We start from the raw sequence: 18115 nt of genomic DNA on the forward strand, positions 1-18115 counted from the left end.
CTAACTTAAAAATATGTAACTAGGAAAACGCCATTGATCAAGTCACCATAGCTTTGTATAAACAATTTATGCTCAAATTTTCCCATTCACTATAGCGGTCACAATACGTACAGATCTGCCTCATGAATGATTCTTAAGCTGATCTATCAATAAACACCATAGATTTTATGCACCAAGCAAGAACACTATGGACTGATTATACAATAATATCAGTTACACGTAAAAATATAAGTGCTCAAAAGTCAAAAGGTCAATCAAGAAAAATATACATTAAGCCAAAATTGCAAGAAGGCAAATGCAAAATGTGATACTTTACAGCCTTGCAGAATAAAAGAACTCATCAGTGAATGTCACTTCTGCTTCTTATTTCGCAATATAGAAGAGGTCAAAGGTACCGTTGCCTTCCTCTTAGCAAACGCATTAGTTCTGCTATCTAAGTCCTCGCTGTCTTCATCGTCATCTAAATCATCTCTCGCAATTGTGGCAGACTTTTTAGCAATATTGGCTGCTTTTCTTTTTTCAGCCGTCAATTTGGCATACAACTTCTTTTCGACAGGGTCATCGGAAGGTACAAATTTTGACTGGCGTGAAACTTTTGCACCTAGACCAAGCCTATAAAGTTGTGTAATAATATAATGTAAGCAATATCTGTCGTGACAAACAAACAAGTGCATCATAACATAAGCAATAAATTTACTACTGACCCGGAAGGTCTACCCTCTAAATCCACATTTGTTCTATGATCATCACCATCTTTGCTCATATTATTTACCCATAACTCGGCCTGCCAATCAGAATGGTTGACGTTTAAGTACAAGCACCAAATTAGCAATATTTTGATATAAGCCAAGAGGAGCAAATCGTTCAGAAAGATGGAAATCACTCTAGTATATATAATAAGTTCCAGGCTTAACCAAGCTACTTTACTAACAAGTCACACACACGTTTAATAAAATGTTCATTGTCGCCAGTGTAAGGTAATAATCTGCATGAATGAACATTAATACTGCATAAAACGATTTGACAACCACAAAATACATATGACAAGAGGGGTAAAAAAGAAATTGCTTACCAATTTCAATGCCTTGTTCAACTTAACAATTTGGGGAGCACCAGTTTTCTTGGATGTTTCTGTGACACTCATTTCAAGCTCGTGCCCTGTTAAATCGAAAAGAACGAATTAATATACACATACCATTATATGTTAAATATTTGAAACCATGATTTTCCTTAAAAAGAATTGCTTACATACATATGCTTTCTATTCTGACACTGATATTTGAGCCACTTACTTCAAGTCCAACTTTTGATTCCCAACAACCCGTTATATATTTAATACACTCATCCTAAGCTAGAGTTGAAATTTATCTAGCAGCAGCCACATGAATGCCTGATTGTGTTCTATACATAAATATTAACACTTATATGATATATTAGATTACCTAATTACTAATAACCGCCAATATCATCCAATTTCAAGAAACACTCCGTTTTGTTACAAAGAGCACTTCACCTTAGGATTATCACAAGGTCTAAATGCAAGAATGGCTCAACAAAAGCAGTACACGAGCAAAGTGAAGACATGCCAAATTAAAACCATTCAGAATGTTTAACCCAATGTGTTGGAACCTTCTACACGTCCTGTGCCTCAGCCCCTACTCGGAACCCCAAAAGCTACAACCCACATCCCGTGCACCAGCCACTGCTCCAAACCCTAATAGCTACAACTCACATCCTATGACCCCAACCCCTGGTTTGAACCCTACAACCACCAAACCCCAACAGCTACAACCTAGGTTATCGAAATTGCTTGTAGGTGAGGAATTCTGCAGAACTCACCTGGGTAATAATTCCGCGGTTCAACGATTTCAATTTTGTTGCAAGCTTTTATCCGTTTTGGTTGTTAAGGTTGCCTTGGTGTGTTTGCAACAACTTAATTTTATGTAAAATATGTGTATAATCAACTAAAGAGTAGTAGTAATAAAAGTATAATAATATTAGAAAAATAAAAAAATATGTAAATATAATTTTTCAAGTAAATTCATGATCCAAGAAAAAAAATAAAAAAAATTTGGACCATTTCTCGATTTGTGCGTGTCATCCTTGCGCAGGGGCCATGCTAATCTTCTCTGTATCGTTCCAATTTTATCAGATGTCCCCGAAGGAACAACACCAGCAGGTGGGCGTGCGTTTATAAACATGAAAGTTATGTCATGCTTAGACGATGTGGGAGTTTAATGGAAACTCTCTTGAGGTAATGTTGGGTACTGAGGCCCGAAGAAAAAACAAGAAGCATCTCTCGATACAAAAATCAGAAAGATCCGAATATTTAACTCATTTTTTTATTCAAGAATCGGTAGGTATAACTCGTTTAGCCTCGTCCCCTATGATGACTCTGTTCTACACACTGCACGCCGTACACTACTGATGTGAAGTAGCACTTGGAGCAAAACTCGACAAGATGGTAAAAAATAACCTCTATGAAGAACACTTGATTACATATATTTAATTAAAAATGAAATGAAGTACCTAGTCTTTATTAAAGAATTATTTTAGCCCGTGCTTTGATTTGTTGAGAAAATAATAGGTGGAAAAAAAATAAGATTAGAAAAATAGTAAAATTACTTTGTATATATTTTGTTCACTCGAGCTATAAATGCTTAAAGGGTGTGAAAATGTCTTCTCTCTGTTGCATCTAACAATCAGATACACATATACAAGTCAATATATATATTTTTTCATATAATCATCTAGTGTCTTTCTTCATCCTAAGTAAACATATGGTTTACACAAGATTATTGGATGGAAAACAACAAACATCTCCATAGTTTCTAAACCTCTCGATTCCTCATTGATTTATCTACATAAACAACATCTTCAATCCATGCAACAATGTTGAATGCTAAGCTTTCCAAAACTCTAGAATAGCTCTCAAGTACTGCTTTCCCTACATCCTGCAAAACATAATCACCATTCTTAGTCGATGATCCCAAATTTGAAATATTTAGTACTGCTTCATGATCTTTCTCATTTTCTTTAACAATTCCAATATACTGAATGACAATTTTCATCAAAGTGAGTTAAATTTTGAAACTTGTTTTCAGGGAAAACAATGATACTGTCATAGTCTTCTGATGCTGCACAAATGATAAAACTTGACAGTTTGCTTAACTTACCCGGTTGTATTGGATCTTGCATGTGTCCAGAGAAGTTTGTGAAAGTTCAGGATATCTTTGCTTCAGGCAAAGCAATAAGGACTCAGCTCTCTCAGCTAAGGTGTAGTTTTTGTCCTTAGAATCTGTCTCTTCAATGAGATCCTTTACTTTGCTCCATGATGACTTTGAATGGCTCAAACAAGCCTTGCGTCTCCACGTGTACATTGATGACTCAACCCTGTCTGCTAACTCAAGTGCTTCACGTTCAGAGCTTATTTTGAGACAGTCAAGAAGTTGTTCAGGTGAGAATTTGTCTGCACTGTTCATGTAATGGTAAATTGAGTCCCCCAGACTTGATCTTCCACTCTGAAGACATTCATGTTTGAAAAGAGTGAAAGAAGAAAGATTAGAGAACAGTCATTTTGGTAAAAGTGATGTGAATGTATATACTATTTATGGCAGCATGCAAACTCTTGTTCTCCTGCATTAACTTAATCAGTCATTGAATTTTGATGATTGATTTGAAGGGAATAGGCATGAGATTAGTAAATCTAATTCTGATTTGATTGCTATTGGTACCTTAATTGAAACTATATCATCCCGTTTTCTACATGTCTCGGCTGCTATTATTGGCTTCCATAAAAGGCTTATGAAATTTGATGATAAATTCCAAGACATTTGCTTTATGGGGTCACATTTAATTGAATCCTCAATCACTTGGCAATAGAATTTCAGCTGGAAAAAAAGAGATGCAGACTTGTTAGAGATGTAGTTGTTTAGAGGTTACTTACTTACTACTTGGTTGGAGATTAATTACTATCTGGTTAATTACTTTCTACTTGCCTAATATCAGTTTTATTTTTATCTTATTTCTCTTCTAAACTTTCTTTCATAAGAAGACTCATTCTGAGATCTCAACTTTCAGAAACAGAAAATATCATCTTCAACAATTACCAATGAGGACTAACCTTGGGAAGATTATCTATATAATTTTCAGGGATATCTATTTCTGCAAGAACATTGCTGTTTATTGCCATGGCAGCTTTATGAATTTGATTAGCACAATCCCTTTTCTCTATCAGATGCTTTTTTGACATGTCAGAGAGGCCACCAGGAAGAACACAAGGAACTGGCAACCACCATTTCTCATCTTTCCTTGGAGCAGTTCTTCGACTTGATGCTCCACGTAATCGATTCGAATTCCCTGGTATGTTCTCTGCATACCAAAATTCAGTGTCGTGGAAAGTATCTAATATTTCCTGCAAACAATGTTGTGTGAAATTCAAGTCAAAACAAGAAGGCTTGGCAAAAACTGAGATGTTCTATGCATGAAGCAATTGAGGTTTGTCTTACTATGAGCATTGTATCAAGCTTCTGCAGTGCAGGGAGGTTGATGTAGATGTCTGACCTTGGCCTGCTTTTCATCATCTGAAAGAAAACATAAGAACATGTTATATAAATTTAGAGATGCCAAACAAGTTCCATTGAAGTTATGGTTATCATTTAGCAAACTCACCTCAACAATTGTGCCATCTTCCAAATATTGTGCAGTTGGAGCAAATTCTTGTATGTATTCACACACTGATAAGAGAACCTTCATTTCTCTTTTCCACATAGCCTTTTTCTCAGGCTTTAGCGGTTCCAACTTCAAACTTTGTCCGAATACAGTTGCTGCAGAATTCCCAGATCAAAACACATTCAAGGCTAATGAACTTCACAAACAAATATGAAAAATGCTTCTGCCAACTTACAAACTCACTAAAACATTCTTTTCCAACAAGCTGTAGCACTATTGAGAATTATAAAGTAAAAAAAAATTACCATAGAGATTGGTAATGGCGTTTGAGATTGTAACTGCAGTGCAAACACCTTTCCCACTACCAGACATGTCTTCTCCCAGCAAAAGCTTTGCAAATCTTTCCTTCATCAGTTCAAGCTCAGCTGAAGTGGACAAAATTACGTCAATCACTTGTATTATTATACCTATTCAAAGTGTCTAAAACATCACAGATAGTTACAAAAGCAATGCAAAGTGCAAAAGTACCTGAATCCAAGAGATCACTGTCACCAAGTTTATCATCAATTGAATGCCTGCGCAGCTTCATTCCTAGCTTTGAAAGAACATCTTGCTTAGCCCTCCAGCGCGAAGGTGAAGGTTCACTGGCATAGCTACTGTCATCTACAATCTCAGACTCTGAGCTTGTCCAAGTTTGGCAATATGCAAACGAATCTCGACTCATTGGGGAAAAAGCAGTAGTATTGGAAGGTGAAGGGTGATAACCCACCTCAAAATTTTCATCAAAGTTTGATGCTTTATCCATCTTAGCTCAACAATATGTGATGAACTTCTTCAACGCCTGCACATAAAGGTCAAGGTGGTCTCTAAATTTCAATTACTTAATGATCAGTCTGAGACATACTATATAGGATGTAAAGGCATGACATACAGTTTCCATTGAAATCAAACTAAAGGTATAGAAAACAAAAGGGGAAAAAGGGTGATGATCAAAAGAAAAAGCAGATTAATTTGAATGTTCTTGTCTTGTCCTGTAGAAAAAAGAAGAAGCAAAATCTCTTCTTCTGCTGAGACTCAAAACGGTTCAGCGAAGAACGCAGCAAAGAAAAATAGAAAAAGCAATGTTGGATAACTTTCTGAGGGTGAAACTAACTGAAATTCAAAACTTCAAAGATAACGGTTGGCCATAAAGGAAGGGTCCCCAGCATTGTTTTCTGTGTAACCTTTTAATGCGTTGGATTTGAATTTGAAGTTTAAACTATAACGAGTTAAACCAGGTTTTGAAACTATTCCCTCCTTAACGTATGCACCTTTTTTCTTCTTTCATGAACACTTTCCATGCAAAAAGCAAAATCATTGCTGTTCTTCTGCTGTAATAATAAATTAATGATTGAATTGTCCAACTAAAAAGGACAGAACAAGTTCCAGAAAATCGAAAGTTACATAATTGAAAATCAAGCTAAGATCATGTTCAGACATTTTGCTAAATTATAAAAATCGAAAGTTACAATAATTGTGTATTTATTTTTTATAATTATATTTAAATAAACCCAGATGAAATGTCAAAACATTTGACATTGGAGAGCCGTCTGCATATAATTTATAATTCCATTTTAATAAACAAAGTAAGAAGGCATAATTTAAAATTATAAAAAATTCTAAAATATTAGAAAATGGAAAGTCGTCTGCATATACTTTTATAATGTATTTAAATAAACTTAGATGAAGTAAGAAATAAATAGTATAAAGTTATACAAAATATCAAAATATTAAAGAAACGGAAAGTCGTTTGCATATACTTTAGTTTTTAAAGTTTGAAAATATTAGAAAAAGGAATGTTCTTTGGATCACGAAGGCCGTCGCAGGCCAAAGTACCTACTGCTTCAGCTCAAAATTATTAAGTAATTATTACTATGATATTTGATTGATTACTTTTTTTATTATATTTTTTAACAATACATCAAATTACTCGATTCAATTTCTGATAAAAAGCATTTTTATTTATACTAAATGGTAAAGATTTTATTCCTTCACATAGCTATCACTAAATAATAGTCACAAGTTATTAAAATTGATGGGTGCTTATTAATCTAAAAAAAGTATATTAAGCAGGGATTAAAATAAGAATAACGGTTTATATATACTTTTAACCCTAATTTAACTTTTCAAAAAAATTAAATTAAGATTTATCTTTACTTATATATTATTTATATATTATAAATTGATCTAATTATTAACAAAATAAAACATTTGATCATTTATTTAATGACATTTTTATTATACAAATGACCTCAATGTATATAAAAAGATATGATAAACCGATTATAACCAAATGTGTATACACCTTCATAGAAAACGAAAAATAATAGTTTAAAAATATATTTAAGGTTAAAAAAAAAAAAGAAAAGTTTATCAATCATTAAATTAAAATGTAGTTGAATGTTATGTGAAGGACAAGAACCAAAAACAAGTTACAGCAATTACACATTCAATTATTTTCTCTATAGTGTCATTTTAACATGTACTTCTTGTTATCCTCATAAATATAATATGTACCATTATCTCTTCTAGCTGTCTGTATTTAATATTGTTGTCAATTTTCTTTCTTGAAGAAATGTAGTAGAATTAATGGGTATGAATTATATTAAAATTGATGAAAAAAAAATCTAAGTTTTTTTAGATGAAATCATTATAACTAGTTAATTGATCTTAAGGACAGATAGTTTATAGTTTATAGAGAAAATTAAAATTAATTTTGTTGAAGGCACCAAAACGTGCATTCCATTTCTCAGTGTCAACTATCATTTTATGCATGGATCATCTTCATCACCAATAATGTATGTTACCTTGCTCAATGTTGGAGTTCAGAACAATCTTAAATACACTATATGCCTTTCAAGGATCCATTTATGTGTTATGTTTAAATTATTATGTCAGTTTATTTAATATATTGAGTTTGTCTCTTTAATAACTTGTTGAATCCAAAGTTTATATTTGTAAATTAATAATTATTGACAATTAGTAATTCATAAAAATTATATATTATGAATGAAAATTGGTTGTTCTTTGATAGATTGTATCCGTTAATAAATTTTGTTTTTTAGTTATAATAGCATATTTATTTATTATGTGTTTATTTCTTTCAATTTGACATCTATGTGAGATGAAATAAAATTAAAAAGACGTACCTATTTAACTTCTTTTATATGCAAACATTTGCGGATCTAGTATAATTACTTGACATATATTTTATTTTACATTTATTTTTGTAAAATTAGATTATTAATAGTATTATTATCATTTTAAAAATGATTTTAAATAAAATAGATAATTAAAATGTTAGTTATAAAATTAATGAAAAATAATTAATAATATATATTTTGGAATTTTAAAATGTCTAAAAAACATTTAAAACAGATTTTGGTTGTTATAAACTTAAATGATAATAAAATATTTTGTGACCCCTCAAATGATAAAATATTATTAAATTAAGAGTGAATTTTGTAGCGGTTTTTAATTGTTATTATCATTTTTTTCTTTTTTAAAAACAATACCGGTTAAAATGTTTTTATCACAAACAGTTTTTTTACCTATGTAATTATGACGATTTTTTAACCGTCAAAAATTTCATTTGTGGTGATTTTTAAGTGTTACAAATACCATTATTTTTTGTAGTGTTAATAGTATACAATAGCACAGAATTAAAACTTGGATAAAAACTTAATTATCATTCCTACACTCTGATTCATTTTTTATCATTTTATCATATTTACCCTGATTTAGTTGAATATATATCTCTCTGTGATGTATTTAAAGTCAAATGTCGGAACTGAAAAAAAAAGAAAATAAAATTCAGGGTGTTGAATTCCATTTCTTTATATAGATTACTTTTTCACATAAAAGAAAAAAAATTCACTTTTTTTTCTAATTAAGAACATTTATTTAAATTAAATACGTGACATTATTATATATATCTAAAATTTTATATAAAAGTGTAATATAAGTTGATATAGATATTCTTAGAACGTAAATAATGTCACATGTAAAAAGAGAACAAATAATTAAAAATAAGATAAAAAAAACTTATTAAAAAAATGGATTAGTCCAAAATATTGTTTAACTCTTTAATTTTACCCTGGTTTTGAAAAAGACAAAAATTGAAGGTGAGAATTAAGATAGAAATGGAAATGTGAGATGGCGAGTTTGAGGTATAAGAGAAAAAAAAACGTGAAAAAAAATGAGAAGACTGCGCGTGGTTTTTAAGAGAACAACTTTTCTAAATTTATATAAACAATTTATAAATATAATTTTAAAAAATACATATACATAAAATAAAAAAAACTTTGGGTGAGCGTGGCTTCTCTGTCATAACTATTAAGGCCTTACAACAAATGTCTACAAAGACAAGAGGTTACTCCCTATATCACCTCATATTACTTCCTATATTTTTTAAAAATTCTAAAACTATTTTTTATGTTTTAAAATATTCTATAACCCCACATTTTTTCTCAATGGATGTCGACATTTGTTGAAGATAAAATACTTCAACGGATATCGCACATCTGTTAATGAATGTGGCTACATCCGTTCAAATTTTTTTTTAGTTTTTCGTTTATTAATTTAATATTCTTTTATATAATTAGTTAAAGGTTTAATATCCAACTTTGTGCCCAGTTTAGTTGGCAAATCTCAATTTAATCCCTCGTTACAAAAGTGTTTGAAATAGGTTCTTACTTTTAAATTTTTGAGTCAAATTAGTCCCTTCCGTTAAATATAACCAAACGGAGTTAAGAGAGTGATTATATGGCATAATGCATAGTAACGTGTCATTTTTATATTATTTTTATATTTGTCAAAGGTTGAGCTGGATATTATCATTTTTAAATTGTGAAAAATTATATTGTTTGTTACTCCGTTCGCCCCACTTTCATCACACTGCAGCCACCACCCACTCCTTTTCGCCTTTGCTTCCGTTCGACCTCGCTTACATGACGTTCACTGAATTTGTTCTGGGAAGATGGGGCAGCCAAATTTTGTCTTTGATTCACTTCCGAATTTGGGAACCTCCTCTTTCAGCTTCCCCTAAATCCAAACCTAGAAAATTTCTGAACCTAGACAGATCTTCTTCCCACCGAAAGTGTAGTAGCCGTGGGTGAGGTGGCCGCCGGAGGGGAGATCCAAACCCATGATGCGGTCGTGGGGTTGGAGCAATGCAGTGTAGGCGGCGAAGTTGGCCGGAGAACCAGAGTGGGGTTGGACGTTGATGCCCCACCAGGAGGGATCGAGATGGAAGGCCTCGAGGGCGCGGGAACGGCACAGGTTCTCAATTTGATTTGCAGCTTTGATTGGTGGCTATGAAGGTGCTCTGTGAGTTTGGGGTTTGGGTGAACGGAGGTGATGAAGTATTTGTATGTGGAGTGATGAATGAGTTTGGAATTTGTGGAGGTGGGGGAGACATACGGAGGGAGAAGGGAGAGAACTTCCCGCCTGCGACGAACGACGGAGGAGGAGAGATTTCGCCTCGACTGGCGACGGCTCCGGTGGCTCGCGGCTGCCAATCGAGTGGAGGTTTGGACGTGCGATGAAGACGAACCCCTCCCTGGGTTGCTGGTGTCGGAGAGAGCAGACGGGATCGGAGAAGCAGTGGCACGGTGGCTGGAGTTGACGAAGCAGTGGCGCAGAAGAGGTGCGGTGGCTGGTTTGGCGGAGGGCTTTTCGCGGTAGACAAAAGGAGAGTGTGTCGGCCTCGCACGTGAAGAAGAGAAGGCAGCGGAATAGGCGCGGTGGCCGGTTTGGCAGAGGGCTGGATCTGGATCTGTTCCCCAATTAAAAAATCATTTCTGAATAAAATCCTTTCTTTCCTAATTTATTTCCTAATTAACCAACACACGTAAGCACATTTTTTGACACGTAATCAATAAGTAGTGTCACATCATTAATCTATTAACTCCGTTTAGTTATACTTAACAGAAGGGACTATTTTGACTCAAAAATTTAAAAGTAAGAACCAATTTCAAACATTTTTTTAAAGAGGGACTAAATTGAAATTTGCAAACCAAACTAGGGACAAAATTGGATATTAAACCTTAGTTAAATGGATGTGGCCACATCCGCCGTTCAAGTTTTTCTTTTAGTTTTTTGTTTATTAATTTAATATTTTTTATATAACTAGTTAAACTGACACACCTGTTATTTTTTTTTAGTTTTTAGTTTATTAATTTATTATATTTTAAGTTAATATATAAATATTATTTAATTTTATTTTAAATTTATTACATAATTATATATAAATTAATTTGATTCTATTTAATAAAATAATTAATATTAATTTAATTTATATATTATTATTTAATTAATTATTATAATATATAAATATTATAAATTAAATGTATGTGTCACATCCGTAGGTTTTTTTTAGTTTATTAATTTATATATTTTAAATTGATATTAAATATTGTTTAATTAAATTAATAATAATTATTTAATTAAGTAAAATAAAATTGATTTCCGTAATATATTATAAAAAAGTAAAAAAATTAAAATAATTTATAAATTAATTAAAATATAATATTTAAAAAACTAAAAAAAGAAAAATACTTAAACGGATGTGACACATCCGTTGAATATAATTAATTAAAAAATTGAGTATGGGGTGGTGAAACGGATGTTGACATCCGTTTTTTTATCAAGAGTAAGTTAGGTGTGGGATGGTGCATGGAGCATTTGGTGGTGGTGAAGGGAGCAACACTCAAAAAACAACTAAGACAACGCTATATGCACTTTTAACATTAAGAGTGTGACTCCGTGCACCTCATTGACTTCAGCTTGCACTTCTCAATGAACAAATTTGCCCTTCATTTAATAAAATCTGAAAAAGTATAATGAAAAACATAACATAATTAAAATTACAAAATATATAAAAATAAAATATTAACAACCAAAAAGTATATTAAATATTAACAAAAATAACTTTAATATCCTAACATAATTTATGAGCACAGAAAAAAGAAAATAAAAAAACATGACCGCAAATCCAACTACGACCATCAATAACTGCAATTCCACCTGTGGTGAAACACCAGCCGCACTTCCAACTATGACTCTACGCATACACTAACCGCAGCTCCAACTGCAGTGACCCTCTCATCCACACTTCCAAATGTGGCGGTGCCTTAATCGCAATTCCAGGTGCGGTTAAGGCGTCCCTCTCGTATCTTCCTTCCACAACCCCAGATCAAGCATCCCCAACCCGCAAATTAAGCGTACAACAAAAACAACAGATCAACCATATCATTACACTACAACCAAACCATCATCATGTATTATATACTATATCATACAACGATCAGCTTAAGGAAATCAAACAACAACCAACTTAGACGCCAAAGCTAAGCTTAATATGAATTGGGGGAGAAGAAAAACAACCACTGCTACAACTCTCCACCACAACAACACCATATAGTCACCAAACCAGAGAAGAGGGGAGATGGTCAAAATGAGGGGAGAAAGAAAGAGGTATCGACTATGAGATATGAAATACGACACAGATAAAGAAGGAAGGAAAAAATGGTGTAGGGTTTTGCAAATGTGAAATGTGGTAGTAAAGGAAGAGTTGTTTCATTTTTATTATTCAATGGAATCAGCTTTTTTTAAAAATCAAAATATTCACTAATAGGTTTATAATTGTAAATATAAAAGTAAAGGGAGGTGCAGGATAAACTCAACAGGGAGGAACACTATAACATTAATTGGCTTACAATGTGAAATTTCTCTCACTTTGTACAAAGACTACATCTACATTAATTATACTGCTCATACACAATATTCAAAATATATATGATAGAAAAATCTTTTTTATTTTAAGTATTCAATGCTCCAACTGACGAATAAATTTAAATACCCCAAAAGACAAAAACAAGTTCAACTGCTCCAACGGAATTTATTGTTCTCTGTAATACTTTTAACAATTCTTCAAAATATAACAAGTTGATTATCTAATTTTTCCTTTTATTTCATTTCTAGTTTAATGCTTTTAATATTTTGAAAAAGGAGATAGAACGAGGGAAAACGGATCCACAGAAAAAAAACTTATATTTTACTTTTAAGATCAAACTTAGTTCTATTCTGTTTGGAACATAAACAAAACTAAGAGCACACAGGTTTGCAGATTATCCAAAAATAAATAAGGTCAAGCACACAGTTTTTTGGTGGAAAGTGGAATACACATAAAATAATCTTAGCATTAAGTAGGGTTCGTTATTACTATTTGATAGCAGTTTTCAAGTACATGTTCAACTATTCAGTACCCAGTTGTAGTTTCACTCTCTTTTATATACAGCACTTATAAACTCAATTTTCAACTTTTGGAAGATAACAAAATAACTTATGTACATTATTAAACACAAATTTCATCGGTAGGATCATGATATTTTAACAATTTTTTTAATAATTTTTTGACAATAGATTATGTATCACTATTTTATTGGTCCATTTATTTAAAATAAATCAATCACAAACTACTACGTAGGTTGTTGTAAAAAAGTTATAAAAAAAATTGTTAAAAAGACATTTTTTACAAAATATTTCTCACAAACACCGTAGAAAAATCCTTCCATATAAGCTAGATATATATATATATATATAGACAAACACCATAGAAAAATCCTTCCATGTAAGATATATATATATATATATATATTCAAACATAAATGAAATATACGAATAAAGTAATATTGTAGACAAACATCAAATGTAACAAGCATTTATTAGTATCTGCATGATTCACGCAGATGGTGAAGAATCACTGAATGTTGGCCTTATGTGGTTTCCATTGTCACACCCATTATCTAACATTAAATGGTAGATAAGTAGTGCATGCTAGTGTTATTAAAATGGATTATAATTTGTGAATTAACCGTGGTTCACTGAGTTGTATTAAATTAAAAAAAAAATTAAAATTTTGATACAAATTAATTTTGAGTTTGATCACTATTTTACCCGAGTTGAATATTTTATGAGCCGAGTTGACTTGTGTATCTATCTAATTTTATTTTCTATACTTACTTTTAAATTATATTTAAAATTTAAGATGATTTTGGATTATATTATATTTTTTATTTTAAATTATATTATATTTTTTATTTTGAATTGTTTTTAGAATTTAATATCATTTTGAATTGAAATTTATTTAGATTTGAATTAGAAAAAAATATTATCTTTTTTGAAAATTAAAAAAAAACTTGTCGAATTAGTGAATTAGTTCATTTAATCAACGAATTAACTTATTTAATCAACGTGATAAATCGGATTAGATTTAAATTTTTTTCAGCTCACCAGTGAGTTGAATTATATTGACTCAAGTGGACCAATCATCAGTGGACCGGGATTGGACCGAATACTCCACTCCACTTGATGGGTTTAAACTATTCAACACAGAAATAGCATACATAAATTTTCTATAATAACTAAACTATCATAATTGGTATATACATATCAGTACATTTGCACTAGCAATTTAGTTTCCATTTTTTTTTCGGAGCATATACTAACTTATTACGCAACATTATTGAGCCTTGATACCAGCAAAGTCTCTGACTGTGAAGCCAACCTTATCAAATCTTCCCTTTTCATTGTTCTCTCTAAATTTCAAATAATCGAAGCACACAAATGGTTTGTACATCCTCTTGTTTCCATCTCCAAGAACTTCATCCGGTGCACAAATGACCTTGTCATTTTCAAAGCACCAAAAGAAGGCTAGAGAAAACCTGTTGAAATGATTCTTCAAAAGAACTCTATGTTCTGAAGACCTTAATTTGTCATTGCTCCATGCTTGCAACATGTCTCCTATGTTCAACACTAGGGTTCCCTCTGATGGGCTTATATCAATCCACTCTCCCTCCTTTGATCTCACTTGAAGCCCTCCAATCTCATCTTGATACAATATGGTGATACAACTCATATCAGTGTGCATTCCAAGCCCCTCAACTTCCTCCTCCATAACATCTGGGCCTGAGTAATTGTTTATCCTCAAGTATCCATGGCACTTCTTGAACTCTGAATTATAAAACTTCTTCTCCATGCCCTCCCCTAAGCTCATCAGCATAATCTTTACAATTCTCTTTGACAGATCTTCCATCTTACTACAGTATTCTTCAATCATCACACTGTTTACAACACAACACTCTCTTCAGCTAAATTTTTGTTATAGTTATATTCTATAGAATCTCTTTCATTCAATTACTGTCAAAGTTTATAGATATTTATGTTTTTGAAAAATTGATCTAATAGTGATGTAAACAAACAAAGAAACACCATATATAATAGTTAAGAGTGAGAGCTTAATGGGAAACAATGCACAAGCTTATTGATTACCTGAATTTGGAGTCGTTTTTGTCAAAGAGAATTTCAGAAGAAGTGTTAGCAGAAACATAAAAGTTGGGTCCATTAACTCGGAAGCTCTCAAAGAATGGAGAGGCAATGAAATGAGGTGTGTAAGATTTCAAAGATGAGAAAGGACCAAGTCTGAGTTTAGTATCAGAAGGAAGATTGAAGAGGTTTTTGGAGAGTGATTGGATATGGCTGCAAAGATCTTTGGAGATTCCATGGTTGATTATGTAGAAAACCCCCCAATCTTTGGCTGCTTTATAGAGAGAGAATAGAGAAGATGGCTGCAATGGCTGAGAAAGATCTAAAATGGGAATGCCATCATGAGATTTAGGGTTAGACATAATAATGCCTAGGATATGAATAGATATGCATACATGTTGCCATCTAAATTTTGAGTCACTCAATATATATAGAAAGTAGGTATAAGAAGCACACAACATGTTTTGGACATGAAAATGAGGAAGTCACAGGAAAAAGAAAAGAATTAAAAGAGGTATTTGGATGGAAAAGAAAATACCAGTGATTCTGAAGAATTTAGAATAAAACTCAATCTGTTATTTTTTCTAATTTTCTTTGAATAAACACTTTAGATTTTTATTTATTTTTAGTTGATTAACTTATTCATTATATTATTATTATTTTAGGTTTGTGTGAAACACATGATTAGTGTTGAAGAATGGAATGTGAAGATAATATGGAAAGGACCAGTAAATATTATTTTTTTGTGAAATAATGGAAGTGTCACCAAAAATATAAAAACTATGGTTGGTGGGTTTGTGTTTTGAAAGTGTGGTGGAGTGATTGATTATGGGGAATGATGAGGAATTATGACCTTAATACCATTTTGAGAAGGCCATTGATGATACCTTCCACTTGCAATATCATTTTGTATTTATAAAAGTGGAAACCAAATGATATGAGGGGCATAATAGGGTTGACCTATAAATTCAACAAAACCTGTCTCGTGTTAGGTTATGTACCTAATTTTTTTTATTCACAATGCTTAATAATTTTTATTAATGAGAAAGTTAAACTTACCACATTTTTCATATATTTTTTTAATTTTTATTATTAAGTCAATTTTATAATTCTTTTATACCTATTTTCTTAAAAATGTACCTTTTTTATATTTTGTTTAAAAAATAATACACACAATTTTTTTTATATTTATTTTACATTATTTATTTTATATATATTTTTTAAAAAATATAATAACTATTTTTTATGATTATTTTATCTTTATATTATATGTTAAATAAATATAAATATGTGTTACCGTATTATTATTTTTCTTTGTTTTATAGAGACCGTTAAACTGTGTCTTCTACTACATTCGATAGTTATTGTTATATAAGTTGTAAAATCTGAAAATGACCTGCGTGTTGAAAGCTAATTGTGATGTTTTATTTTAAGGTTTAACTAAGATTCGATTCCTTTTATAACTTTGTTTATTTTTAATTGAATTTTATTAAGTTATAAAAATAATTATATTATTAAATATTTGTTATTTAAATAATAATGGTCTTTATTATTTAATATTTTTTTCTATTAAAATAATTAAAAAAATTTATCATTTTACATCATTTTATACTAATATATCTAATTTATGAAATATTTAAAATTTAATTAATCGTTTCTCTTAAATCATACCAATAACACAGAGAATATGCACTACCAATAACAAAGAATATCCGTGTTAGTTTATAAATATCTTTGAAACTCTGCAACCTGAAAAAAGATTTTTGGATTAGTAAAGTTTCAATTTACATAGTTGAATTGCATAATCTTTACTTACTCATTGTTTTGTCTTGAAACTATAAAATGTTAACACATAAAATAAACGATTCATCATTTTAATAGCATTACAGATAAACAATTTAATTCAGACATTCATTTATTAATTGTTAAAATATTAGTATATAATGTTAGAGACTAATTAATATTTTAATTTACAAATTAATTATAATTTTTTATTTATAATAAAAACTATTTTAAATATTAATAACTTTTACTTTATTAATTTATATGTAAATTAACCACTATAATAATTAATTAATTTTTATCTTTAAAATTAATTATTATTTTATAAATATTTTATCCTTAAATATTTATTTGGAAGTATCGGAGCCCGTGTACGACGATATAACAGGAAAGAGACCAATATAAATAAAGTTTGGAATGTTAAAAGATTTGTTGTGAAATAAATGATACTCATTAAAGAAATTGAGGTACCACCAAGGTACAAAACATAAATTTAATGATCCGACAAAGTGTAGATGCCTTGTTGTACTACAAGAAAGTTTTCAAAATAAAACAATCATTTTGGACGGTTTTGGCAAGACATTTACACTTTGTCTTTTAGGTGGAATCAATTTGGCTTGATCTTCGATGTCCAATTCGACTTTCAGTTTATGCCAAATCAACTTGACTTTTAGTTTATACCAAATCAGTTTAACCTTTGACATGTGTTAAATTGACTCGACTTTTGACTTGTGTCGACTTTTTTCAACATATGACTCGATCAATCTGTCTCGACCTTTGGTCTAGACCGACCTGACTTGTTCTTTGACTCGGGCTAATTTATCTCGAACTTCTGATTAGGCCAAATCTAATCGACTTACAACTTGGACTGATTCAATTCCTTTAGTTCAAGCTAACTCGATTGATTTTCATCTCTAGTTGACTTGACTCTACCTTTGTGAATGGAACAAGAGTAGAATGAAAATGAGTGAAATTTCAATGTTCTTATATTTTTTTAGGATATTTAAAATTCTTCCAATTTATTCATTTGAAATACATTTCCAAATTTATTAAATTTAAATTTATTTTAAATTACTTTATCCAAAATATAATTTTTTTTACAATTTTAAAATTAATGAATTACTCTTCTAAATTACCTCATTTAAACACAACAAAAGAAAAAAATAAATAAAAGAATTTGTGAGTTCTCATAAATTTTTTATTTTTCTCTTTTAAGAAAAACTATTATTATTCAATACCACTTTGAAAAACTCCATAAAAAAAGTCAAAATAACTATTGACAATGTTAGGACAAGAT

At 30.8% G+C, this 18115-nt stretch overlaps 3 protein-coding genes and 1 non-coding gene across 12 annotated transcripts; all 4 read right to left on the reverse strand.

Moving 5' to 3' along the window:
* Positions 1-169: 169 nt before the first annotated feature.
* Positions 170-2173, reverse strand: LOC108328312 (uncharacterized). 3 transcript variants are annotated; one of them, XM_017562165.2, is made up of 4 exons: positions 1840-2173; positions 1073-1158; positions 705-784; positions 170-612 (listed from the first exon to the last, which is right to left on the reverse strand). In XM_017562165.2, exons 2-4 carry the CDS (start codon positions 1142-1144, stop codon positions 351-353), a joined length of 414 nt encoding a protein of 137 aa, XP_017417654.1. In that variant the 5' UTR covers positions 1145-1158; positions 1840-2173; the 3' UTR covers positions 170-350. The 3 variants fall into 3 exon arrangements, with proteins under 3 accessions (XP_017417654.1, XP_017417656.1, XP_017417655.1); XM_017562167.2 differs by having other exon boundaries at positions 1249-1844; XM_017562166.2 differs by lacking the exon at positions 1840-2173 and adding an exon at positions 1253-1833.
* Positions 2066-2168, reverse strand: LOC128195671 (U6 spliceosomal RNA). The gene has a single exon (XR_008247468.1). It is a non-coding gene; the product is annotated as a U6 spliceosomal RNA (small nuclear RNA).
* A 495-nt stretch (positions 2174-2668) lies between the features above and the next one.
* LOC108328002 (rop guanine nucleotide exchange factor 3) lies at positions 2669-6033 on the reverse strand. 7 transcript variants are annotated; one of them, XM_052873118.1, is made up of 10 exons: positions 5603-5808; positions 5441-5512; positions 5200-5327; positions 4977-5096; positions 4672-4826; positions 4509-4583; positions 4124-4414; positions 3735-3890; positions 3177-3521; positions 2669-2954 (listed from the first exon to the last, which is right to left on the reverse strand). In XM_052873118.1, exons 2-10 carry the CDS (start codon positions 5452-5454, stop codon positions 2832-2834), a joined length of 1407 nt encoding a protein of 468 aa, XP_052729078.1. In that variant the 5' UTR covers positions 5455-5512; positions 5603-5808; the 3' UTR covers positions 2669-2831. The 7 variants fall into 7 exon arrangements, with proteins under 7 accessions (XP_052729078.1, XP_052729076.1, XP_052729075.1 ...); XM_052873116.1 differs by lacking the exon at positions 5603-5808 and adding an exon at positions 5825-6033 and having other exon boundaries at positions 5200-5512; XM_052873115.1 differs by having other exon boundaries at positions 5200-5512.
* A 7919-nt stretch (positions 6034-13952) lies between these two features.
* Positions 13953-15438, reverse strand: LOC108328664 (gibberellin 20-oxidase-like protein). Its single transcript, XM_017562558.2, has 2 exons — positions 15043-15438; positions 13953-14834 (listed from the first exon to the last, which is right to left on the reverse strand). The coding sequence occupies exons 1-2, from the start codon at positions 15396-15398 to the stop codon at positions 14234-14236; spliced, it is 957 nt and encodes a 318-aa protein (XP_017418047.1). The 5' UTR covers positions 15399-15438; the 3' UTR covers positions 13953-14233.
* Positions 15439-18115: the final 2677 nt, after the last annotated feature.

The sequence above is a fragment of the Vigna angularis genome, chromosome 2 (genome assembly GCF_016808095.1).
Source record: "Vigna angularis cultivar LongXiaoDou No.4 chromosome 2, ASM1680809v1, whole genome shotgun sequence".
In the NCBI taxonomy this organism is placed as follows: domain Eukaryota; kingdom Viridiplantae; phylum Streptophyta; class Magnoliopsida; order Fabales; family Fabaceae; genus Vigna; species Vigna angularis.